The following is a 24380-nucleotide window of genomic DNA, read 5'->3' on the forward strand; positions in this document are numbered from 1 at the left end:
GTCTCCTTAAAAAATGGCTTTCTTATTGAATACTGTATTTCAATGGACTACTATTTGTTTACCTACATACAATTTGAAGTGATGAAACTGGTCGTTGAGTAAGCAAACGATATTCTTCACTTTCTGAGCAGGAACTTGGAGGTGACGTGCTAATCCGTCTGAGGTCAAGTTTAACTCATGACGTACGTTTAAATCAGAACAGCCTGGACGACCTTTGCGCCGAGATGTGGCAAATTAAAAATACAAAATGATGAGAGCAATAATAGCCGCGTAGAGTTTTATTCATTGCGCGTCTGAAGGTGCTTTATTATATCATCCTCGGCGCGGATGACCCTTAAGACAAAATTAAAATTAATTAAGTCACGATAAAATGGAGATTTCGACCTAAATAATGGTGGAGTTAGCAATGAGACCACCGCAGACAGATGTTCCTTGCTTTAAAGTTGAAGGTGCTTCTACAACAAAAATAAAATAATCGCGTTCTATACCGGTGGACGCGCGCTAGCGTTACTTTTATTTTCATTCTCGCGCACAACATCCTTTCGCTCTCTCGTACAAAAAGTCGGTTAGTGAGATCACTGCCTCAATGCTTTCTGCCTTTTTACTTGGGATTATATCTCACATAACTTTTTTAATAAACCTTGATGGCCGCGGTCGTAAATTTAATTAATTGTGAACTATTTTTGAAAATTCTAATTAGCAGTCAGTTCCAGTCTTTTAATATCATAATGCAAAATGGAAATAAAATAATGTGTTGGAGTTTCCACTTAGATTTTTTTTCATTGTGTCAGTGAATTGATTACAACGAAAATTTTTTTTATTTTTTAGTTTATCGCTAATTGATATTTATATTTCAAAGTTTATCAGACACGAATGATTTCAAAAATATTTCAAAGAATCGCAAAACGTTACGAGCGCATGTGTGTGCAACAGATTGTACTATATAATATGGTATGAATTATGAATAGTAATTTTGAGGAGATACAAAAATCGTGTCCGCCGGCGTTGTGTTGTTCATGTGAAAATAATCATTAACCAGGAGCCACGGACCCACGGTTCAGAATTAGCTAATTGGTTTCACAGGTTGAGATGCGTGCAGTTGCACAAGAGCACAATATAATCATTGTTCTGCCCTGCATGAGCGGCCTCGATGCCTCCTTTTGCTTTTGCTCCGCCGCTGCAATCTCCATGAAAGCATTCAACAGCGCTTTTAATTTGCGTTTTACCTCTCAACTTCCAACAGCATCGTATTTTAATTTCAAAATACATTTCAATACTTTGAGAATACAAAGGTTGGCTTCAAATTGAATTGAATTTTATTCAATTCACATAATACATATATTTTTTAGTTTAAATATTAATTGTAAAATAAGGAGTATCTACTTATGCAATAAATAATTTTTTAGACTTTTAAAATATAATTGAATTGAAATTTATGATTAAATTTTAAATAATTTTATGTGTCTGTACCGCCTATATAAATTGTTAATTGTATTTGTATAATATAAAAGTAAAATATTATCAAATTTTTAAAAATTAAAAAAAAAAATATATAATCACATATTTATATTTACTTTGCAATTGTATCCGGATCAAAAGTTATGGGGTAATCAAAACACTTTATTTTTAATAAAATATTTTCGGAAACTTTGATTATGCAACTTTTAAAAGCAGTATAAATTTATCACCTTTATATTTCCTAGAGTACTCTTTGCTTTTCAGTTGCCCAAAAAGGTGATTATTCTGGAGAGGCAATAAATTACATTTCTTCGAAAGGAAATGGACTCGAATGCCATTGAGGCGCCACTAAAAGAAAACACATTTGCATATTTGTGCTGCAATCGACATGTGTGTTGTATAATATGTAGCCAGTCAAAAACCCGAGAAGTGAATCTAAGCGCACCACAGTAAAACAATTTTATCAAACGTGTGTTCACAAGTCCCAGTTCTTTGTGTTTCTTTGTTACGCAATTTGGATGAATTCCCACGCCATTCATAGTAATTCTCTTACATATCATTACACATTTTGCGTGTGCCCCGCGTGTGTGTGCAAATGATATAAACACGCGCACATATTGTATTCGAATGAGCGCTATGCCAATGAACGCGGCCGGATTTTGTGGAAAAAGTGTATAATGTAAAATTGACGATGGGAAGAGAAATTTTGTTCCTTCTAGACTGGACGTACGAAAACTCTAAAAAGCACATTCCTCCAAATATGCCTGTTGGCAGAACCTTTGGCTGGCGTGCGATTCAAAAACCCCCTCTACCCTGCAGAAGGTATAAAACTGACGCAGGGCCCCGCGAGCATCTTTAGTTAACACAAGTGTCTCTCCCTTTGTAGCTCGTGCAGGACTTGGACTCAAGGTGAGCCTTACTTTTTTGCGGTACACAACTTTCTTGATTTTAGCTTCGCTTTCCTAAATCTAGCAAGTTTTTTTTGTGCATCACTTTTTATGTTTAAGAAGCAATGTAAATTAACTAATTGCCATTGCATGGTGCTGTGCAATATTTTACCAAACTTGTGTAATGAGAATATAATAGTCAGAGACAAAGCTTGAGCGTTTCCTTTTCCGTGACGTTTAATTACACTAAATTTTTATAAACATTCCTTGAATGATGTTTTTAAATTGTTTTTGCTATGATAGTTTTTACGAAAAAAAAACTTTTTTAAAACTATTTGCAGAGAAAATTCAGGCCTCTATTTTTAAATTTATTCCATCATCATGCTGATGCCTGATTTGAATTTATTATGCACTTTAAGAGGTACGCAGGAAACAACGTACAAGGTCTTTTATTTTTGAATATAATTATATTATAATTTATTTGCATTGCCTATTTACCTTTTAATTTATTGCAACTTCCTTAAATCCTTTCGTTATTTCCAAAAAGGCATTAGTAGCCTAAAGCATATTGAGGCTCTTTACTTTATAAACATTGCTAATTGCTGGAGTCTAAATGTTTCATGCACATACGAAGGGCCAGTGCAAAAGAGAGTTGTTGCAAAAGTGCCTAAAATTAGGGTCAAGAATAAATTCTCGACGTGATTCTCTTTATATATGTACATAAATTGCATATAATGTAAACAGTGAGCGTTTCACACTAGGCATTTAAAATTAATGCACGTCTCTCGTCCGGCGCTCGGCATTGTTTCTCCAGAATCATTACGTCATAAATCTCGGTTGCGCGCATAATTAATGCTCTGGGTTTATTAGAGATGACAGCTGAATATTTTTCGTGGAGAGAAACCAGCTTTTTTGCTTTGTGTTGGCCCAACACAATAATTTCGATTGCGATTGACCTTTAGCTCTCTTCCTTGCTTTATTGCACACTGAACCTAATTTATCATTCATTAACATCTCCGTGGGAAAGTTTTTGCTCGGGGCTTGGCGTATAAGGCGCGGGCCGTGTGGACTATTAGTAGAAGATTTCACTATTAAATTCCTGAGCCAGTGCTTCAAATATTTCAAATGCGCATTGAAAAGAAATTTTTTTTCATTACTCCCTGAATAAATTGACATTTTTTTCTTTAATTTCATCGCAAATAATATTAATTTTATCAATAATTATCCAATTAAACATCAATAAATATTAACAAAATTAATATAAAAATTTCCACAGATGTTCCGAGGCCTCCTCCTGCTGGCTTTTGTGGCAGGCGCCCTTGCAGCTATTTCTGGTAATAACGGAAGCGGTGGACGTCCAAGTGGACCAACAAACAAACCCGGCCGATTCTTATCACTCCCCGTCCCAGAAAAGTGCGCGCAGCGTAAGTTGAGAAAAATAATAATTTACAATTCTTGTTCTCCGTTAATAAAAAAATAAAACCACATAAATCTTGTTGACCTGGCATATAAACATGTTGTGCAAATTGAAAATGAACCTTTCAGGTCCCAAGCAGTGGAGACTTGGCAACCACAACTACTTCTTCTCTGGCAACATCAGCCAGTTCGCTGGCAAGAAATACGACTGGCTCGACGCCAGGAACGAGTGTCGCGAATACTGCATGGACCTTGTGTCAATGGAGACTCAGCAGGAGAACAACATGGTCCTCCGCTTCATCCAGCAATGTAATTAAAAATTAATTAAAACATATTCAGTGCTAATCAGGAATTTTCAATAGACGACGTGCCCTACATCTGGACCTCAGGTCGTCTTTGTGACTTCAAGGGTTGCGAAGACCGCAAGGACCTTCAGCCCCTCAGCGTCTTCGGCTGGTTCTGGTCGACCACTCGGGCAAAGATTGCACCCACCAATCGAGTGCCCCCCAACTTCAGCTACAACCCCTGGTCTCAGACTGGCCACAAGAAGCAGCCCCAGCCTGACAATGCTGAATTCGACATTAACCAGACCACCGAGTCTTGCCTCTCAGTTCTCAACAACGTCTACAACGATGGCATCAACTGGCATGACGTTGCTTGCTACCACGAGAAGCCTTTCATCTGCGAGGACTCTGACGAACTCCTCCAGTATGTGGCTGCGACCAACCGGGGCATTCGCCTCTAGTCTTTCTCCCACTCTCAAATATTTATCAAAGCAAAATAATGCTCTGTTCAATTGTACATTGAAATAAAATTATTTTCTAATTTATGTTTTAAAATTAGCCTGTTTGTTTTCTTAAAAATGAGAAATTGCCTTAATAAGTTATGTGCATATTTACCTTTAAATTTATTATCACTACAACGGAAAAGTATTCGGGAACAACAGTCCTAATATTGACTGGTCATTCCGGTTTGCGTTTTCTGATTCATCCACCTGCGAATGTACCTAATTCGTTTGTTCAAATCCTGCCACTTCTTTGGTCGCCTCAGAGCAAAGTCTGTACTTTGGAGCATTTTCCTTTTGTGCAGAAGCATCCTGAATTCATTGCCTCTCATTCCTCTGGCGTAGAAAGGAATGTGGTACTGAAGAGACACGGGGTGGATGTTTTCATTGCCAAGGATGTCGATGTAATCATTCTGTTAGAAAAGACCCAATCAATGTTTATACAAAAGTATAATTAATTATTTATAATTCACCTGTCCAAAAAGGGCTCGTTTTGGGGCCCATGCATCAGATGGCCTGTACTCTGGCATTGGAAGTCTCCTCTTTTCATCAGGAAGTCTTGGGAGAAGTCCCTTGTGGAGCCTGATGCAATATCCGTGTCTTGGTCGAGGTGGTGGGACCTTCAAATACATACATAAAAGGCAATGTTAAAAAATATTTCAAACCAAAATATTTCATATTTTACTTACCAACTTTGTCATCGACTTGTTTCGAACGGCTTGAACACAAACTCTGTGGAACGCACTTACTAAGGAAAGGGAATTGGAACAGAGTTTTGTCAGGCAATTCATTTTTGCAATTTTCGGTATCTGCAGTGGTTAACTTTGATGAAAACTTGATTAAATTAAATTTCACGTGCTTGAGAAAATTTCTTCCAAATATTTTGTTCCACCTCAACCTTGATTGGCTGATCTCTGACCACGTGACCACTGATCGGCCAATCAAAGTGGGACAATATATTTGACAATTGCGCAGCTGGCCATGTTAAATTTCTCCTGTTTTGACCTCGCCTCTCTTTTCTCGTTTCTCGTCATGTGTTTGCGGAGTTGTACGGTGAGAAGAAAGTCACGGGATGTATCGGCAATTATTTAATCCTATTAAAATTCAACGGTAATTATGCTGTGATGGCTTTGCGATGGCAGAAAGAGTGGATTCCCCTCGTCTCGCAGCAGGTATTAAAACGATCGCTCTCGTCCTTTGCGTTGGACTTGCAGCCTTCTTTTATAAAAGAGGTTATCGCAAGATTGAAACTTTTAACTTTTTGCAGATGAGGGTCCGCAATCTCACGCAAATTTTGGCCTACAACCTCTACCCAGAATCATTACAAGAATGCGGCGAGAGACCCAAGTTTTTCTTCACCCTCCACTTGACTAGCAAGAGTGCTCCGTTCTACACAAGCGACCATGCCACAGGACCGAATCCTCGATGGATAGAAATTGATTTCAAGGACAAAGCTGGTCTCTCTAGCTCTAGTAAGCAATAATTTAATTACCTCGTCGATTGAAATTAATTTCCATTCATTTGAAGGTTTTGTAATTTGCATTTGGCAAGTTGGTTTGCCAGACAAGCTAATTTTCACCTGGGGCGTGTGTCTCTCAGGCCTTCAACTTGCACCCCTGGACCAAGACCTGAGCAAAGTTTCTAGCACCAAAACTCTTGTTTTCTTCATTCACGGCTATCGATTTGTTCCTCCTACCAAGGACCAAATACTTATGAGGCTGGCTTCGGCCACTGTTAATTCTAATGATGTAAAATTATCTTACCCTGTCAACCAGTTAAGGAGGTAAGTTTTTTTTAAACTTGGGAAATGCTTTAACTTAATATTTAATAATTCACAGGCTAAAGACTTATCAGTTCAAGCTGGCTGAGGAAACTGCTGTGTGTGAGAGCTTGGGGCAAGAAGTTCAAAGATTAGGGCCATTTCCTCCGTCTGTGTCACCTGTCGTTGCAGCGGGAAATAGATATCACTACCACCAGCTGCAGCAGCTATGTGAAAATTTGAGACTAAAAATGAGACTTCTTAAAGAAGAAAAGTCAAGAAAAGAGAAACAGGTGGAAGAGTTAAAGAGTGTCGCTCACAAGTTAGCTGTTGCAACTGAACTGAAAAGTCTGTGAAATCCTGCACATTGAATGCCTAAATATATAATTTATTTAAAATTCAGGAGCAAACCTGCAAAAGACTGTAAAGTCTCTTGAAGAGAGTTCCAGCTTAGAAGACTCAAAACTTCTACTTTCACAAGTAAAGGAGACGACTACTCAGACCTGGTCTAAGCTTGTGCAGCGCAGACAAGAACTGATTTCACAGCTGAAGTATATTTATCCAATTTCAATTGTAAGTGTAAGATTACATTCTTAATTTAATATAATTTAAAACATTTGAATATTAAATAGGATCCAGAGGGCCTTGCAAAAATATGCGGGGTTAAACTTTTGCGGTCTGATGAACTGAATAGCCAAGATGAAGCGTCTTCCTCTGTAGCACTTGGGTTTGCTGCCCATGCAACTGTGATGGTTGCAAGTTTCTTAGATGTGCCTCTCCGTTATCCCATTCAACCTGCTGGTTCTCGAGCCAAAATATGGGATGTAGTGGCATCAAAGTTGCCTGATTCTGAACGAGAGTAAGAAATTTGACTTCCATTTGCTCACAATGTCACAGGCCAATTTATATCTTCTGTGGCAGGTTTCCGCTCTTCCTAAAAGGCCGGGATGCAATTCAGTTTTATTATGCCGTCTATCTTCTTAATAAAAACATAGCTCAACTAAAATACTACACCGGCTTCAGCATAAGAGACCTGAGAACCACTCTTCATAATCTTAGGGAGCTTCTCTACATGAAATCAGTAATGTAAGTGAAATTTACATATTTTTGTCATTTATTGACAAAAACTAATTCTTGTCCAGGCCACATATGAAAAATTCAAACTCGACTTCTAGTATTGAAGCTGCCATGCCTGCCCGCAGTCTAAAGAGTGCTCCTGTTACAAGTAGTGCTGAAGAGGAGCAGCTTCCTAAACGAAACAGACTGGCGGTTGAGGAACATATTAAAAGTGCCAGCTCAATGGAAAGCGTAGACAACTGCTTTTTGGAGCCTCCTTCCCAAGCTCCTCTATCAAAAGACAAGGTTTGATCATTCTTAATAATTGATTCTTTTTAATTATTATTTTCTTGCAGGAATCTGCAACGCATTGCTCTCTCGACGAAGGTTTAGACATCATGAGTGAGACAACTAGCTCATTCAGCATGCACAGCAAGATAGCCAACAACTCGGATCCAAATCTTCGACAAGCCGCTTTGAAGGGCAACACATTTTCTCCCAAAGAGGCCGTGAGTAATCCTCAGATACAAAATATTTCTACCGTGGTGAAATTGCGAACTCAAAGCGAATGTGTGGCTCCCAAATCTGAAGTTTCGAAAGAAAAACTTCCAACTTGCAACTCTCTAGACAATCTCTTTGCGAACGTAGCCAACCGAACGGAAGCCCTGGCCAGCAAATCGGGCAGCTTTAATCTAGTGAAATCGAGACCCGTGGAGAAGTCTTGATGTACTTTTAAATTCCAATATTGTTATTTCGTACTGCCTGTGATCACCATTGGTTTGTGATTTAATTTGTATGAAAAGTAACTAGGCATGAAAACAGAATGATATCATTGTGCGTAACGTGAACATTGCTCTATAATTTATCACTGGATTCATTAACAGCGTAAAATCAGTCCCAAAATCCTAATAAACTTATGTTATGAAAATGCGTTAACTTTTGCATATAATTTCTACAATACAATTCATAAATCTCAACATTTTGGTAAATTTAACACGAAAATTTGATTCTATTGACTATCCAGCTTGGGACAAGCTGTAAATTGTTGAAAGACTAGACCGCACTGCCGGTGGGTCTCGGAAAGCCTTAAGCTGAGCCAACATTTGCTCGCAACTTGCTCTTGTCGTTTCCAGCCGCTTGCGCCACTCCTTGACGAGAGCCAATGACTTAATTGGATCTCGAAAACATTCGGAATTTTCACTTGCAATGCAGGACAACTTAACTTTTGTGCTTCGCAAATTATCTGGTTGCAGCATCAAACTCTGTGAATTTGACTCTTCGCTTGCTTGCAAATCCAAATTATTACTTTTCTCGTCGCTCTGACCCGTCGAATCGTGCTGCTCTTTATCCGTTGACGTTTCTGCAGAACTTTTCTCCAAAACTTTTAATTTTCGTTTCCCTTTCTGCGGTTCCACTTTGCATTTGCTTGTTTTGTTGCTCAACTTTGAATCATCTCGCTTAACCACAGCCATAATCTTTCCAGACACGCGCCCTTTGAACTTGGCTGCACTTTTAGACCCTTTAGTATTCTTTAATGGTCTGGGGGTGGAAGCGGATTGCGGTCTACTAGATCCATTTGTTTGCATCTGAACTGAACTCGACGGCCGCGAGACATGCTTGCTCTTTTCAATAAGCAGGTGCTCTAAACGTGAGCGCAGTTCTGAGGCAGAAATTGCCGGTGGCTGATTTAATTGCCCCGGGTCGTTTAAGATTTCAAAATTAAACAGTGGTCCCACGGGCTTCTTTTTCGGGGCGTTCAAATCTGCTTTTACGACTTTCAGGGGTGAATCTGTAATCATTAAACAACAATATTTTTCATATGTTAAAATTTTAAATTCAAGCATACCCATCATGACTCGGTGCTGCCCAACTAAATTGAGTTTATTTTCGTCCTCTGATGATTCAGAAATCGAAGCTCCGGAGCTCGACGTTGACGAAAAACTATTGTCATTTTTCTTTTTCTGCCTTCGCCGTCGTCTTTTAGGCCTGGAAGCCATCATTCTTCGCCCTTTCACGCCGAGAGCAACTCCCTGATAGGGTGGAGCCGGAGGGCTGTTTTGTTTATAAATCAACTCAAACATTCCAGTAGACGCTTCCTTGTCATCCCTTCTGTCCACCACAACTTCAACCGAAAATTTTAAATTTTCCACCTGACAAAATAAATGTATAATTACCTTTTAAAACATCTTCCAGACACTGAGCACACATTCTTGCCGTAACACTGGTGCTGGGCGCCATGCAGGGCGAGCAATTTATTTCAAGCAGCCATGGTTGCAAATCGTTTTCGGTCAAAAGAAAATCGGCGCCGTAAAGTTCAAAACAGTTTTTCTGGCAGTCCTGCAGCCAATCTTGCGAGGCCAGCATCGTCCCAATGATGCCAGAACGCATTCCAGGGTAGATAATTTCGTCCCACGCGTCCGCTCTAACGGAAGATTACTAGTTTTTTTGTTCACTGTAATTTTTTCCCGGTTACCTGCCAATAGAGCGGAGATATGTTTGAAAAGTATAGCAGTCCCACATATTTTCATCTGGCAGCGCTTTGTCGCGAGGGCAGTTTTGGTACCGACACTGCACGGCGTTATTGCTCAAGTGCACCGACTCGTGCAAATTCTGGAGATCAAATATTTGGGAGCAAAATCTCATATAGCTTTCCCTGAAATCAGAAAAAAAACGTCGTTTGGTCTTTTTTCCGATTAAAAAATACAATAAAATAGAACCACCTGTACATCCAAATAGTGAGCGGTTGCGCGCAGGTTATCAAAAACCACTGCCGAATATCGAATTTTGTTTCGTAGATAAGCATCGGCCGCTCTGCTTGTTGAAAACGACCAAAAAGTAACATTTTAATCATTCAAAATTCAACTCGCCTAGATATTTTTGTACGACGAATCGTGACTCTTTGCCAACTCCTGGTTGCGTCCGAGCCGTGATGTTCTCCAACCTACTCATAATTTGAATTCCTCTGCCGCAGGATCGAGCGCCAGGCTTCACGATCCACAAATTCAAAAAGCCATCGTGAGACGAAAACGGCCTTAGTTTTACAAACTGATCTAAAATTTCATTGATGGAAGCCATGTTTTCCTTGACACGATTCATTATTTTAAACATTTCCGTCAAATTTAATTAATTTAAATCGTTACTTCTCTTTGCTGGGGACTCTCCCACGCGACATGAGCGCATTCGTGTACAAGTTGGTAGTAATATGTCAAAAACTGGTCCCACTCGCATTCCCAGACTTTGTGCGTGATTTCTGGATCGTCAACGTCTTCGTGTCGTAAGTGGCGCGTGTGCTCCTTAGCTCGGCGCATTGCGAATTGCACTGCTTTTGGCGGAATCCAGATCTGTGCAATTTTTTCCACATTATTATTCACTTATTCTTCTCGGCTGGTACAAGAGTTTAAAAATTTAGGAATGAGAGAAGAAAGGGTGTAATACTAGCAGATGTCTGCTAAAAATCTCGATATCAAAAGAAAATCGGTCCAGCTGCCATAAAAAATTGATAAAAATTAATTTGAAACCTGTTTTGGCATTTGAAGGGCTTCTTGGTCAGGTTTTTGTTTGAAAACGTGTCTGAGCATGCTGAAACAAGCGGTGAGTCTGAAATCGGTGACGAAAGCTCCCATTTCATCCGCTTGCGAGACGCAGTAGCTGCGGGGAAAGAAAGTGTCCGAGACGCCCTGTTCGGTGAACCAATGCATGTGTTGCAAAGCGTTGCTCAGTCCCACCTAACGTTAGAATTTTAATTTTAAAACAAGATTTATGCTTCAATATACTTTTGTCGTAAAAAGTGCTCTTGGGAAACGATTGACGAGCTGCCAGCGCGCCAAACTGCGCCAGTCGACCGTGTCTGACCGAAGTGCCCACACGAGGTCAGGAACACAATTTCTTAAGAGTCTTGCTATAAGTAATGGATCCTCAAAGTCCACGATATTTGAGCAATCTGCAAATTCAAAGATTTAAATCTTTTTACTATCAAAGTTAAAGTATGTCACCCGCGATACATGCGTGACATTCAGGTTGCATATTTCATATTGGGAAAAATTGCTTTTTTTATTTCGTACTTTCGTAGAATAATTTCAATTTCACGATCGATTTATGTTGGTTGAATTGAAGTTCGGCTATTGTTTTTTACACTAAACAATGAAACATATTGAGGAAAAGCTGAATTTAAATTCAAACACCACAAAATTCTTTTTATATTTTACAAATTATTGGGTCCATTATGGAGACCATTTTTTTATGAAATTCAAATCGACCAATCAATATCTCTATCCCATTTTGCTATGGGTTCCAGCAAAGAATTAACGAGCCTTTAAAATAATTTACCTTCGGTGCTTTTCAATGTCTGCTTTTTCTTGCGTGCCATGGAGCAGCTGCTCTTTTCCAACCACCCCCTTTGCTTCAGCGCCTGCCGGATAGCTGGAAAAGCGCCTGCCACAGTAAATACTTTGTGCTCCTAGAATTTGTCCAATGGCACAAAAAATCAAAGAATAAAGTCATTTTTTTTAATGAGAATTTGAAAGTTACTTTTTAATTAAAATAATTTTTTAAATTCATTAAAAGTAAAAACCTTAACCGCGGCATCGACGGCCAACTTGAGCACCCGCAGTCGTTCATACGAAACAGAGCCATGCAAAGGAGGACGTTTGGCTCCCTCGGCCTCCTTACCAGAAGCCAAGAGGGAGCCCTGGACGCCGTCGTCCTTGTCGTCCATCGACTTCCCTTCTGCTCCTCCTATGCTGCATAAACAGGCTGACACGTCGTCATGGATACAACTTGTTGAAAAGGGTGATGGAAATTTGGGACACGCGTGCCAGCTTTAGGAGGGCACCGATTTCCAATTGCCCCGCATCCGAATTGCCATTTCAAGTAGCTCGCCATTTACTTTGTTCAATAATGTAACGATCGCAGAGGATAAGTAGTTTAAAAAAAGAGTAAAACCAGATTTTTTTTCAATATCTTTATTTATTAGTTTGGTAGCAGGATCAAACATGTTGATGCTGCTTCCAAGATTTTGCTCATCAGAGTATTATTACAATTTTTGTTAGATGCCTATTTACTTTTGGAACGCTCTAACTCACTTATATTTCTATTTTACATTTGCTGTTAGAAAGCGTAAAGAAACACCCGCTCTGTTAGTTTTGATTGAAAGACGTCATTGGCTGCTTGAGGTCTTTCAGTCATTAGTACTTCTTATCCTTAACTTGTAAACAGATCACATTCAAAAAATCTGACCGCCTCCGGTTTTGACAGTCACACAAAATTTTGTTTTATTTATGGCTAAATGATTGTTTTTGACGACATTCTTGTGCAGATTTTTATTACTTAAAGCAATTAATAAAAAATGATATTCAAGACATTTAACACATTTTTTCTACCCTGCAAGGCAAGATTTAACCATGCCCTAAAATTCATCTCTCTTTATATGTTTTATTCACTGACATATATAGTCTACAGACACATGGATACTCTGTATTTGCAAGCAAGGAAAATTAAATTTTTTACTTCAAAACTTTTTGATGAAAAACAACAGTTTTTTCTATTGAGGAGTCTTTTTGGCACAACAAACTCCTCACTATCTCATTTAGAACAGAATTATTATCTATTTATAAAATTATTACTTTTCAAACATTAATAATAATAATAATAATAATAATTAAATCTGGCAAATTCTGTGTAAAATTCAAATGTCATTTAAATTTAAGCGGATATAAATTTTTTTCAGTAAAAAATTAAGAGAACAATTAAGCACTTAACGTTTTAAACTTAAAGATAGTTTATTTCAACTACCGTGGCGTATTCCCTTTACTTTAAGTAGCTCATTAAGTCTTCTTAAATTCTTGATAAGTTGAACACCATTAATTTGGCACCTAAACACACATTATTACCGAAACACTCACTGATATAATGTCCTCCCACAATTATTCTTCCACAAATGTAAATGGTTTTAGTGGATAATTATTTTATATTTATCGTCCAATGACCCATTCAGCGTTTTTACAATTTGACGGGTACCAAGTAGAGTTAAATGAAAATGAAAACTACGGAAAAATATGTATAAAAAGTAAAAAACAAAAATTATTTAAATTTAAATAGTTGAATTTTTCTTACTCAGATTAGTAAGAAGAATCACTAGACAGATTCCAAAATACCGGGCAAAAATTTTTGGATGGTATTTTTTAAATCCATTTGCATGCTTTGACAACGACGAAACTGGACTTCGATTTACTTGTCACGGGTAATCCTATGAAATTAGCGCAAACCATTCAAGAACACCAAATTTTACAACTGTATCTATACAACTTTACAACCATAAAACGGCAGCTCCAGAGCAGCTCATAGAGTCAAGTTCTTATGATTTAATTCAAACAGAGAGAATTTTTTACAAGGATTATTGTTCTCAGCAGATTCTCAGAATTTTCTAAGAAGGATAATTCATTAACAATAATTTTGAGGCAAGTAGATTATATTTTTTTCACCTTAAAGTTCAATTATTAAATGATTTGTCAGATTTAAAATAATTTATAACATTAAACGTTAATACTTCAGAGGTGAATATTTCTAATTCAAATTTATAACAAAATCACTTAAAAGGGGACTTACACATCATCTACTTGAGTCATCGATGTGAGGCGAATTTCTGCAGAATTTACCTGAACTCCATTAATCAAAGCAGCTTGAGTATCTCTCCAAGGAGTGGTTAAAATTCGAAGACGCTAAAATTTTACTGTGTACAGAGCACAATTAGCATTTATTTCAATCCTACCTCGGAAAGTGTTCCTGGGGTGACGATGATTTTGTAAATGGCCATTCCTGGAATCATTAACACACTTGAACCGGCAATTGCCCATCCAAGGATGTTAGCCCAGGCAGGGTATTGGTAATCTTCGTACGTGAGGGGCTCGTAACCAATAAGTCCGTAAACAATGATAAACTAGAATTTATTGGAAGTTATTACTTTTTATCAAATTTTATTAAAAATCACCATTAAGAATGCGGGCGCTAGGAACATCCAGCAAATACGCCAGTAGATACCGGGTGAAAATCCAATCATCTCCTTTATATCATTGCAAAATCTGTCGCACCCTGTTAGAAGAAAAACAATAAAAAATTTTTAATTTTTTTATTAAATTTTACCATAAATCCAGGAAACGGCAATGGTTTCAAAAAGCACAGCGAAGAGCATTGAATAACCAGCGGCATATCGATCCAACAAATGGAAAAAGTAAAAACCGCCCTGAGTGCAGGAGGTCAAGCCGACAAAGAAGTACAGGGTGAAGAGGCAAGCTACAAAACGCTCTCTGTTCCTCCCAATCACTGGGAACTCGTCGCTCAAAGCAGTTATTATAGCCTCCGAGCCTCCAAACTGAAAGTTTATTTTTTATTAATTTTCAACTTAATTAACATTTTATTATGATAATAATAATTTACTGAGCTGTCAAGGCCAAGGGTGAGGAGCATCATGAAGAAAAGAAGGGCCCAAAAGGTGGAGCCAGGCATGGTGGCGATTGCTTCCGGATACACAATGAAGACGAGCCCTGGTCCTTCGGTGGCCACATCTTCGACTAGTTTTTTCGAGGCGTGCGCCATGTAGCCCAGAACGGAAAATATGACAAAGCCAGCCACAAAACTGGTGCAGCAGTTGATTATGCTCGTCACGAGTGCATCCCTAGAATAACGCAAAATTTAATTTTTCCTTTGATTCAGTTCGATATGCTTTACTGATAGACGTTGTTGTGGAATTTATTGTAAGACGCAAATGCGAGCAGCACACCGAATCCAGGGCCGAGAGAGAAGAAAACTTGCGTGGCAGCGTCAACCCACACTTCTGCTTTGGTGATGGCGTTGAAGTTTGGGCGCAGGTAGTATTTGATGCCTTCGGAGGCGCCCGGGAGCGTCACTCCCCTGACCAGCAGGGCCAACAGTACCACATAAGGAAAGAGTGCAGTGAACCAGACGACTTTGCCGGACGTCGAAATGCCCTTCCAGAGAGAAAAGTAGCAGACGAGGTACACAATCAACAGACAAGCGGCCATGTCCCATTTGATGGCACCAAGGTCGTCGATGCCACTGCTCTTGTGCAGCTCCAGAATGAAACGGCTAAAAATATAATTTGTTTTTTTAAAACTACTTTTTTCAAAAATCCACAAAATGGTTGAATTATCATTTAATAATGTGATTTTTTTAATTTTAAGATGTTACGCTTACTTGAAATATTCCTCTGCGGCAGAACTAGAGGCGTTGTCGTAACTGAAATTTGAAGCAAGGTCTGGTGCATAAGTCGAGACAACGCCATTAGGAATTAAGTTGATGGTGGTGTTGCTTGAATGCTGATCTTGAATATCCGATAAAGAGTAGTCAAGCTTAAAAAAAAATTGATTATTTTAATAAAAAAATTTCAAAAAAATAATAAAATGTGTCAGTAAAAATGAAATAATTATTATATTTAATTTTTTTAATTTTTCCTTTAATATGCTTTGATGTAAACTTAATAAAGTTTGCTCACGGGTCTGCAGTGATCCGTGTTCCAAAAGTTTCCGCAACTGGTCCAAGGGAGGTTGCTGGTGAAAGATGCGATGAAGAACCTGAGGGCCCACGCGATGATGACGTTGTAGTAGAAGTCGACGTAGAAAGCAATCAAAACCACCGCATAGCCTATCCCTGCGACGGGCAAGAGAGGAAATTAGATATCTCTTGACAAAATTAAAACAATGTTGGGGTAGAAGAGAGCGCGAAAAGGCGACGAGTCCCGAGGGTGCGCGTGCGAGTGACAATGGCTCGGAGCGCGCCGGAAGTCGGCTGCAGAGCTGGCGAAAAGAATCGGAAATGGTCACCATTTTCCGAGTCAGAGAGCACGACGCTCGAGAAAATGATATAAAGTGGTGCACGAGCAGCAAGTGGCTCTAAAATTGACTCCTTGAGTGCGCGCTGGTGAAAAATGGTGAAGAGGGAAGAATAATAGCCGCGGATAAAGTGGATGAAGAGAGAGAACTTTTTAAAGAGAAAGGCAGTGGTGGTGGCGCGCGGCTTTGGCGAATAAAAGTGTGTAGAACACGACTACTCCATCCAATATAAGCCATTTAAAATCTCGATAAAAGCTTTTTTGATAGTAAAAGGAGTGCGGCCAGGCAAGCTCACACATTAGGGCCGCGCCGCCACCCCCCATTACCCCATTTTTCTTCTTCTTATCGGCCGCGTCAAAGGGCGTCGAGCCGCACACGTCAAGCGGATTTGCCGAGACTGGGCATGAAAGAAATATTATTAAAGTATGGTGATGATTGGTATACCTTTGAACAGAGGCACCAGCCGACCCCAACAGGTGATGGAACCCTTTCTATTGAACTGACCCAGCGCCAGTTCCATGTAGAATAAGGGTATGCCTCCGATCAGCAGCATAATCAAGTAAGGAACAAGAAATGCGCCTGAAACATTTTTTTTTCAATTTAACACATATTCAATTTATTTATTTATACTGCCCTCTTCATTTAAACATAAATATTGGAATTTTTTTTTTTTTGGTCAGGCCAAGACAAAGTGTTTTATCGGTCTGTGCTCTTATGAGCTTGCAGAAATTATCTTTTTATTGAGAAATTTATTTTTTTCATTGTTTTAATGTGAAGTCACCAATTTCAAATATTTGTGCAAGAATTATAATATTTTTTTATTGTGAAACAATTCCGCTGTAAAATAATTATTAATTTCGCTTAAACCAACCTAATCATTTAATAGGAAAGTTAAAAGTCACAAAATTAAAAGCAAATGTAGAAAAAAAATATATATAAAAGGGTTAGCTGAAATTTTATTTGCAATTAAAAAATTACATATTGAGAATTCATTTAAGATCAAACAAAACAAAAAAATAATGAAATTATTACCATGATTAATTATTGAATTAAAACTCTTGCCCATTGAATCCTTTGTTAGCTTTTCTCGCTTGTCTTTTAATCAAACGGACTTTCTATTTTCAAGTATTTATCATTCACGCGCTTTTCCGCACAAATCGATTGCAAACATTTTGCAGGGTGAAATAATGCGCCATTGATATGTACGAAGTGATTTGACTAGAGGCGCAAGCACAATGAATGACAGTGAGGGGGTGCGATAGAGAGAGCAATATTGGTGTTAATTTAACAGCAGACGGGGCTGTGAATGGGGGGTGTGTTAATGAGTGTTAGATTGACAGCTCAAGTAGATGACTTGGTGCTCTATAACGAATTCATAATGCAATAGCCTCTCCATCATTCGGCCAATCAAGCGACAGCAATCAACGCAGCCTAGCCAAATATTGGCACAAAACAGCATGCACGAGATAATTTTTGAATACAAAAAACTATTATTTTTTTCGTGGATTTGGCTAAAGCTGTTGGAATTTTTTTATCGATTTATTTTCAGTTTGCTCAACAGAGCGTGATTTTATTATGTCAATTTTTTGCGCAGAAACAATCTCTTGCCGCAACATGTATGAAAAAATATGACCAAGTTATATTATTTTTACATAGTCTGGTCGTTTAAAAAATCGCATCACTTTTCTCAGTCCATGCCTAAATTATGGGAGTCGATGCCTGCCAATCACAAACGCAGACAGGCGGAACTATCGGGTGTTTTGTGGGTGTTGTGTACATTTTTTGTTTTTTAGACACGCGCATAATAGGTGTTATTTATAAAAAGGATCAGTTTTTTGAATGCATATACAAAAATACAGTGAAAAATACACAGCATGAATTTTGGCAGAAAAAAACTATTGTTGCGCATGTAAGCATTTGTGCAGGCCGACTTAATCAAAATATACAGCATCTATTTCAGTCTCAATTAAGTCGGTAAAGACGCTTCTTGACAGCAGGAAGCAAAAGTGAGCACACTTTAGCACGATATAACATACCAAAGGCGGCAAAGGCACATAAAGTACATTAATTAGACGTCATTTGGAGCTATTAACCAAAGCTCACTTGCTAATAATGACATTAACGGGGCGAAGTTATGGGAACGGAGTGAAAGGGCCGCCTGGAGTAATTCTATTTCCAAGGCGTTAATGTGACAAAGCTCACTCACTTGCACGGTTCCCTTCGGAAGCTGGAAAGGGCTGCGGGCAGTCGAAATAAAAAGGCAAGATCAAAGGCTAGTGTGATTAATGGCGCTAACGCATTTCCAATGCCCTGACTTTCTTTATACCAACGGCCACCCTCTTGCAGATACAGAGGCACCAATTGATTAATTATAGCTGCAGCTCTCAGAATTGCGCACAAAATTAATTTAGTGAGACTAAAATCAGAGTGAAATTACAACTATTTTAAATTCAAGTTTAGATAATATTGCATAAAAAAATTATTTTTGCCCTTTTCAGTTTCACACTTTTTACAAGCCTGAGGTTTTAAATTTGAATTTTGCTTCGCTCAATAAATATTTAAAATTTCATTATTTTTTTATCATAGTTGCTTTTTTACTGATTTTTTATTTTATTTTCATAAAGCACTTTTTTTTGCAAAAAAGCCTTAGGCTTACAAAAGATCCTTTGATAATTTTTCAATCAATGTGTTAATGCACTTTTGTGTGCGTTGGAATTTTTCGCAACCGTCGAATCTCATCTGAAAGAGATCAACAGGTATGAAAAGTTCTGCCTTCAATGTCAACCTGTGGCTCTAAAAGAAATTCAGTTTTTACACCCCCAAGAAATACCAACTGCGCAACAGGATTTCTTCTTATATGAAAAGTCAACATTCAACATATTATATCCCTCGTATTGTAAAAATGCCATGTTGTATTTTATAACTTCATATCCTTTATATCTTCTCCCTTTTCACACTTCTGCCGCGAGAGCCTCACACCCCTTCAAAATCTCATCAAAATCACAACAAGAGGAAATATGCAACAAAAGGATGAATTTTAATATTGCAACAGAAATCTTTCCCTGAATGAATGAAGATATTCGTTTAATAATAATTTTTACGCAATTATAAAATCAATGAAAAGTAGGCTGAAGTAATAAACCAATTAATGCAAGTCCAAAATTTCCAATTCGATTTATAGGACCCGCTTAACCTGTCAATCAATTGTAAGGGGGATTTGATTGAGCGGGCATTAATACTCTAAATAATCAGGAAGTCCACTCTAATGCTTATGAATGCTCCGCTGGTTCTCGGCTGAGCCATTTCGTTTTTATTCTGCAATAATGGAAAAAAATTCAAAAAACGCTTGTACTCACCACCCCCATTTTTGTAGCAAAGATAAGGGAAGCGCCACACATTGGCCAAGTCGACTGCAAATCCAATCACGGACAGCAGGAAGTCCACCTTCTTGCCCCACGTCTCTCGATCCTCCGAGTCGGGACTCCCTCCAGCCACCTGCGTCCTATCTTCAACACAACGGAAAAGGCAAGTTTGATTGATTGAACGAAATTACCATGTAGTTCGAATACGAAACTGAAAGAGGGGCGCTAAATTTTACTTTGAAAAGGCGAGAAGGAGGAGCGCGCTCGACCCTTGCCAAACAGTCTAAATGATCAAATAATGCGTTCAGCTGGGATTTAATGTATAATTGTTCTGCCCTCTCATGCTCAGCGCCTCGCTTTTTGGAACAATTCACTTGTTTGCAATGTGAAGAATTATTTAAAAATAAACTAAAGTATTATAAATTTCCTTCAAAAGAATACAAAATTAATCATTAAATACTTTTATAAAATATCGTAAACAAGAGGAATATAAATTACTGGTTCATATTATAAATCACTTGAAATGAGCAAGTCACCTTTGTCTGCGGCGGAGGCCATGGCTGCTTGTGGATCGGCGTCCTCAGCAGCGGCGCCGTTGTCGCCAAAAGCACTCAGGAATTCTGCGAACAAATCAACCAAGCCCATCAAGGTAAATATTCATTCGATTTGCTTCCCCATTCCTCCTGACATTATAAAAAAAAACGAGCCGCCGCTTCAATATACAAAAATACAATTCTCGTGTGTCTCGCTACAGAGAATGAGAAAAAGAGCCGCGCGCGTTTTGTTTCAAGTGCGGTGCTGAGAAGTGCAAAAAAAAAAAGAAAGAGCTCCTTTGGCTTTTGCACATTATGAAATCTGCAATTATGTGCCAAGGCGAGTCAGTCCCTTTTGTGCTTCCTCTGCGACTCTTGGCTTGTGAGAATTTAGAGGAGTCCGAATTTAAACGATATCAAAATCAATCAAGGTGCAAAATGTAATAACATCCAGGGGCGCCCGCATTTCCATCTGATCCTTGACATAGAGCGCGATCGTCATTAAATTAATATAATATATATTTTTTTTAAATATATAAAATTATGTTTAAAAAAATTGTGAAAACGAATTTTTCTTTTCTATTTGCATATAATTTTCTGCAAAATAAATATATGGAGTCAGTGAGTGTAAAAAAAATTGTGTTGAATAAAAGTTTCCGAGGTAAAAAGTGTATCAATTTCAAAACCGTGATATATTTAAAAGTGTGAGGTACGTGCCACAAGTGTGGCAGAATTAAGAAACCAGAAATAGTTGGGATATATAAGGTAGATCTAGCATTATATATAATTATATGAAACTCAGCCATGCGGAAATAATTTATCGTCAATCGTTGCCATTTATTCACTGGTTAATGAGGCATCTAGGTGCAATGACATCAATTACAACGCACTCTCTGTTTCACAAATCAAGTGCACTGTTGAGTATAGGCAGGCTGACTTCAATTTTTTAATATCTATTAACTAATAAAAAATAAAAAAATAGTTAAACCAACTTGTAAAAGTTTCATTAAAAAATCTGCAATTAATAAATTATAAAAATTTACACATTTAAGTAAGAAAATTTAAAAAAAAAAAATTAATCAAAAGGTGTAATTAAAAAGTTTTTCATCTACAGTCAAATAACTTTAACAAATACTTTTACAATAATAAAAGTAAGCAATAAAAAAAAATGGATGAATTATAAAAAATTTGATGCAACTCAAAAAAATTATCTAGATGAATTTTCTAATTTCGTAAAAAGAGTTACCTAAGGGTAGCGGACATGGAGACCCTGAGGGAGGCAGAGCCCTGAGAGGCAGAGGCCCTCAGCGGAAGTGCCAGAGGGTGATGATGACGGCGAAGCTCGAGTCGCTCTGGCCCATGCGGGAGGCTGGGGCGCACTGGGACCGACCCGATGCACCCTCTTGGTGCGCCGTGCCCGCGCCCCCACCCTTGCGAGAGCGTTCGGCGCGCTGTGTCGCAAACTCAGTTACGCGACGCAATTTCGGATGCCAAATGACTTCGGCAGGTCGAATTATGAAAATGCTCTCGCGTTGATCGGAAAAGCCGCTTAAGTGGCGCCGGCGCTCAATTGGCCCGAGATTGAATGAAGACTCAAATTCCACCCTCGATCTGATGGCTCGTCGTGTCTCCCTCGGGATCGTCGTCATCGGAAAAGCGACCGAGAGAGAAGAAATAAAAAGGCAATTTGCCTGTTGCAACCTCATCCCTCTCCATTTCCAGCTCTCGGCGCACCCCCTGCCCCCCAATCTCCACCTTGTGCATTGTTTTAATTAAGGCCATAATCACACGGCGCCAGCACTTAATTAAAATCGGCAACGACTAATATTTCACTCTCCGTGAAGAGATTGAACGCCTGCTCGGAGCTAATTTATTTCTACGTTTGGCCCCAGGATCGGGCGGGCGCGAAACGAACTCCCCTGTTATTTCTTTACTCCACACAGCGCGTACGGCACAACGTATTTCCGGCATTAAATTGTATTTGAGAGAGGAGCTTTCAAAGGAAAATTTGAACATGCATCTCTGCAAAATTATGGGCAATCCTCTAAATTTTATTTAAAAAATTATACAAACTTTGGCGTTGACGTGCGCTAAGTTCCCCTCTTGACGAATGAATGAATTTTATATTCACCATAAAAAGATGAGATGGGCTTGAGTGACATCATCCTAAACGCTCATTATGTCAGTTTAAATTGATGTAATTTCCTCTCTTTTAGAGTTGGGAGAGGCGTTTTTAAATTGGATATTTTTAAATATATAATATAGTAAGAAGAGACAACAAAAAGGGAACATCCTTTGTTAAAATATCAACACTTAAGCACACGTTCTCTAAAATTGAGGAGAGAGGATTGGTTTTTATAATTGAAAAGTATTTTAAACTTTTTTAAATTGAACAAATTTAAATAATTTTTTAATTAAAGTATCATGCAGGAAACCTGCTATAAATTAAGTCTTAAGCGTTTATTTAATATTTCTTAAATTATGATCATTAAAAATTCCTGCAAAATAAATTCTTTCCAATGAAAAATTAAACTATCTGAATATATTTTTATTACATAATAACTAAGATATGTGTCTCAATAAACCTATGACAATGAAAAGAGAAAATTTTTTGAAGCTTTGCCATAGGATTTGAGTGTCTTTGATTACTTTTGGATTTGATATTTATTGCACGTAAATGACGTCAAACTGGTTTTTTCATGATAATTTCAATGACAGAAAAAAACTTGCAGTTGATAGAAAATCACAAACAATCATGCAGAACAATGAAAGCATTAACCTTTTTAAATTAATAATTCATTAACTCAGGACAGGCCACAATTGTACGAGCCCAGAATTTTTAATATTGAAGAATTTAAAATTTCCTTTAATGCAGCTAAAAGGTATACTTTAAAGGTCAAATTCCAGCAAAGATGCATTTACGCGGTATGATTAATCAATTATAAACACCAAATAAAGCCTCATGACCTTGCACAGAATGCAAATTGCATTCGGCCTTTCCAAAATGTAAATCAGCCATGCGTGTTGTTTCCTCTCCGAATTGTTTACGGCCGAAAATACACAAATAGTTTTCATGACACGTGGAAATGAAATTGTGTCGAGGACCTTTATATTAAAGTGTGGCATGCAATGATTTCCGAGGCGCTCTTGAAAAAAGCCGGTGCCCTCTCTGGGTGCGGAAACGTGAAAAATTATTCATCTTTTTCATTCGACTCACCAGCCTGGTGCAAAAAGTGCGTGCGATCTTGCGGCGGCAACGGCGGCGGCTAAAGGTGCGCGCGGAGAGCTGCGTTTCGTAACACTCGGCCGGACAAAAATTGAATGATAAAACACACGCCGCTGCAGACTTTCACTTTATAAAACGCTAGCGCACATTTAATATTTTATCCTCCAGAGTGGGGAACACACTCGCATTTTTGTTCGTGTTTATTTGTTGAAACGCCCACGTTCTCTCTCGGCAGATATTATAGCTGGCTGACGATGATCGTCATCTCTGCGTTGCTCCGGCCGCCGATTCATTACACAGGAATGCCAAGATTGACTGCTGAATATGCAAACCCACTTAAAAGTGGGCCGAATATATTTTTTTCAAAAAAAATATGGATAAAAAAGGCGGCGTATCAGAGCTGAAGAAATAAATTTGCTTGCAAGTTATTTTATATACTTTTTTTCGAACTTTTCGAATACATTTCGAACTTTTACAATACAAACGTTTGAACTTTTAATTTTTTTTATGATCATAATTACAAAATTATTATTTATATTGTCTTTTTTATATTATACAATCTGTAGACACGTAAAAACTACCTACTTTGAAAAAAAATTATAGAACAATGTAAATTATAACACATTTTTAATGAAATTAATTAACACTGTCGTTACCTCTTTACGATTTCACTTACCACAGAGTGTGTACATTTCCACGGATTTTTTTCGCGGTTCCCCCTTCTCTTCATTTTGCAAAGTTGACTGACATGAGGGTGAGGGAGACATCTATTGAGCTGAAACTAAACTAAATGTATGAAACACGGCCTCGGCAAGAGTGCAGCGACGAGAAAAGTGAGGGGGCAAAAGCAGAAATATAAACCAAAAACAAACACGAAGAAGGAAACCACGTGCTGGGAAACTTTTAATGCATCTGTCAAATCTTTAGAATTTTAGAGACAATTGAACTATGTTTTTGCTTTACGACATGTTGGTCTTTTGAGGTGGATCGACCTGCATTTGCAACATTTTGAGAAGAGCATTTAACAAACCAAACAAACATGGAATTGAAAACTTC

At 38.2% G+C, this 24380-nt stretch overlaps 5 protein-coding genes across 9 annotated transcripts; 2 read left to right on the forward strand and 3 right to left on the reverse strand.

Annotated features, from left to right (window-relative positions):
- Positions 1-2303: 2303 nt before the first annotated feature.
- Positions 2304-4603, forward strand: LOC132200082 (uncharacterized). Of its 2 annotated transcripts, none has more exons than XM_059625275.1 (4): positions 2304-2367; positions 3622-3769; positions 3891-4070; positions 4124-4603. In XM_059625275.1, the coding sequence occupies exons 2-4, from the start codon at positions 3622-3624 to the stop codon at positions 4504-4506; spliced, it is 711 nt and encodes a 236-aa protein (XP_059481258.1). In that variant the 5' UTR covers positions 2304-2367; the 3' UTR covers positions 4507-4603. The 2 variants fall into 2 exon arrangements, with proteins under 2 accessions (XP_059481258.1, XP_059481259.1); XM_059625276.1 differs by having other exon boundaries at positions 2332-2387.
- A 41-nt stretch (positions 4604-4644) lies between these two features.
- On the reverse strand, positions 4645-5455 carry LOC132199499 (large ribosomal subunit protein mL51). Its single transcript, XM_059624284.1, has 3 exons — positions 5235-5455; positions 5019-5165; positions 4645-4958 (listed from the first exon to the last, which is right to left on the reverse strand). The coding sequence occupies exons 1-3, from the start codon at positions 5334-5336 to the stop codon at positions 4710-4712; spliced, it is 498 nt and encodes a 165-aa protein (XP_059480267.1). The 5' UTR covers positions 5337-5455; the 3' UTR covers positions 4645-4709.
- An 82-nt stretch (positions 5456-5537) lies between these two features.
- LOC132199497 (UV radiation resistance-associated gene protein) lies at positions 5538-8296 on the forward strand. Of its 2 annotated transcripts, none has more exons than XM_059624279.1 (9): positions 5538-5717; positions 5813-6017; positions 6073-6328; positions 6384-6652; positions 6708-6877; positions 6937-7163; positions 7226-7390; positions 7480-7666; positions 7717-8296. In XM_059624279.1, exons 1-9 carry the CDS (start codon positions 5670-5672, stop codon positions 8083-8085), a joined length of 1896 nt encoding a protein of 631 aa, XP_059480262.1. In that variant the 5' UTR covers positions 5538-5669; the 3' UTR covers positions 8086-8296. The 2 variants fall into 2 exon arrangements, with proteins under 2 accessions (XP_059480262.1, XP_059480261.1); XM_059624278.1 differs by having other exon boundaries at positions 5539-5717; positions 7447-7666.
- LOC132199496 (tubulin glycylase 3A-like) lies at positions 8074-11767 on the reverse strand. The gene is made up of 10 exons (XM_059624277.1): positions 11687-11767; positions 11134-11300; positions 10879-11085; positions 10501-10701; positions 10306-10441; positions 10081-10171; positions 9834-10013; positions 9535-9782; positions 9207-9482; positions 8074-9149 (listed from the first exon to the last, which is right to left on the reverse strand). Exons 1-10 carry the CDS (start codon positions 11724-11726, stop codon positions 8377-8379), a joined length of 2319 nt encoding a protein of 772 aa, XP_059480260.1. The 5' UTR covers positions 11727-11767; the 3' UTR covers positions 8074-8376.
- Positions 11768-12510: 743 nt separating this feature from the next.
- On the reverse strand, positions 12511-23542 carry LOC132199498 (sodium-dependent dopamine transporter). 3 transcript variants are annotated; one of them, XM_059624281.1, is made up of 12 exons: positions 23316-23542; positions 20102-20185; positions 19560-19709; positions 16648-16782; positions 15867-16021; positions 15569-15723; positions 15083-15460; positions 14792-15029; positions 14498-14726; positions 14346-14446; positions 14127-14294; positions 12511-14076 (listed from the first exon to the last, which is right to left on the reverse strand). In XM_059624281.1, the coding sequence occupies exons 2-12, from the start codon at positions 20121-20123 to the stop codon at positions 13960-13962; spliced, it is 1848 nt and encodes a 615-aa protein (XP_059480264.1). In that variant the 5' UTR covers positions 20124-20185; positions 23316-23542; the 3' UTR covers positions 12511-13959. The 3 variants fall into 3 exon arrangements, with proteins under 3 accessions (XP_059480264.1, XP_059480265.1, XP_059480266.1); XM_059624282.1 differs by lacking the exon at positions 23316-23542 and adding an exon at positions 22172-22195; XM_059624283.1 differs by lacking the exon at positions 23316-23542 and adding an exon at positions 21345-21485.
- Positions 23543-24380: the final 838 nt, after the last annotated feature.

Source organism: Neocloeon triangulifer, unplaced genomic scaffold (genome assembly GCF_031216515.1).
Source record: "Neocloeon triangulifer isolate White Clay Creek 2 clone unplaced genomic scaffold, ASM3121651v1 ptg000014l, whole genome shotgun sequence".
In the NCBI taxonomy this organism is placed as follows: Eukaryota; Metazoa; Arthropoda; class Insecta; order Ephemeroptera; family Baetidae; genus Neocloeon; species Neocloeon triangulifer.

Bases quoted from the DNA above. Each gene is read 5' to 3' on its own strand.
- LOC132199496 (XM_059624277.1), bottom strand. From the start codon at position 11,726: ATGGCACGCAAGAAAAAGCAGACATTGAAAAGCACCGAAG. The intron at 10,442-10,500 runs GTAACGATTTAA...AATCGTGTCAAG, and splicing joins AGAGTCCCCAGCAAAGAGAA to GAAAACATGGCTTCCATCAA. The intron at 9,150-9,206 runs GTATGCTTGAAT...TAATGATTACAG, and splicing joins GCAGCACCGAGTCATGATGG to ATTCACCCCTGAAAGTCGTA.
- LOC132199497 (XM_059624278.1), top strand. From the start codon at position 5,670: ATGGCTTTGCGATGGCAGAAAGAGTGGATTCCCCTCGTCTCGCAGCAG. The intron at 6,653-6,707 runs GTCTGTGAAATC...TTTAAAATTCAG, and splicing joins TGTTGCAACTGAACTGAAAA to GAGCAAACCTGCAAAAGACT. The intron at 7,667-7,716 runs GTTTGATCATTC...ATTTTCTTGCAG, and splicing joins CTCCTCTATCAAAAGACAAG to GAATCTGCAACGCATTGCTC.
- LOC132199499 (XM_059624284.1), bottom strand. From the start codon at position 5,336: ATGAATTGCCTGACAAAACTCTGTTCCAATTCCCTTTCCTTAGTAAGT. The intron at 5,166-5,234 runs GTAAGTAAAATA...ATGTATTTGAAG, and splicing joins ACAAGTCGATGACAAAGTTG to GTCCCACCACCTCGACCAAG. The intron at 4,959-5,018 runs GTGAATTATAAA...CTTTTCTAACAG, and splicing joins AACGAGCCCTTTTTGGACAG to AATGATTACATCGACATCCT.
- LOC132200082 (XM_059625275.1), top strand. From the start codon at position 3,622: ATGTTCCGAGGCCTCCTCCTGCTGGCTTTTGTGGCAGGCGCCCTTGCA. The intron at 3,770-3,890 runs GTAAGTTGAGAA...TGAACCTTTCAG, and splicing joins CCCAGAAAAGTGCGCGCAGC to GTCCCAAGCAGTGGAGACTT. The intron at 4,071-4,123 runs GTAATTAAAAAT...AATTTTCAATAG, and splicing joins CCTCCGCTTCATCCAGCAAT to ACGACGTGCCCTACATCTGG.
- LOC132199498 (XM_059624281.1), bottom strand. From the start codon at position 20,123: ATGGCCTCCGCCGCAGACAAAG. The intron at 15,724-15,866 runs GTGAGCAAACTT...TTTTTTTTTAAG, and splicing joins ACACGGATCACTGCAGACCC to CTTGACTACTCTTTATCGGA. The intron at 14,295-14,345 runs GTGATTTTTAAT...AATAAATTCTAG, and splicing joins TAGCGCCCGCATTCTTAATG to TTTATCATTGTTTACGGACT.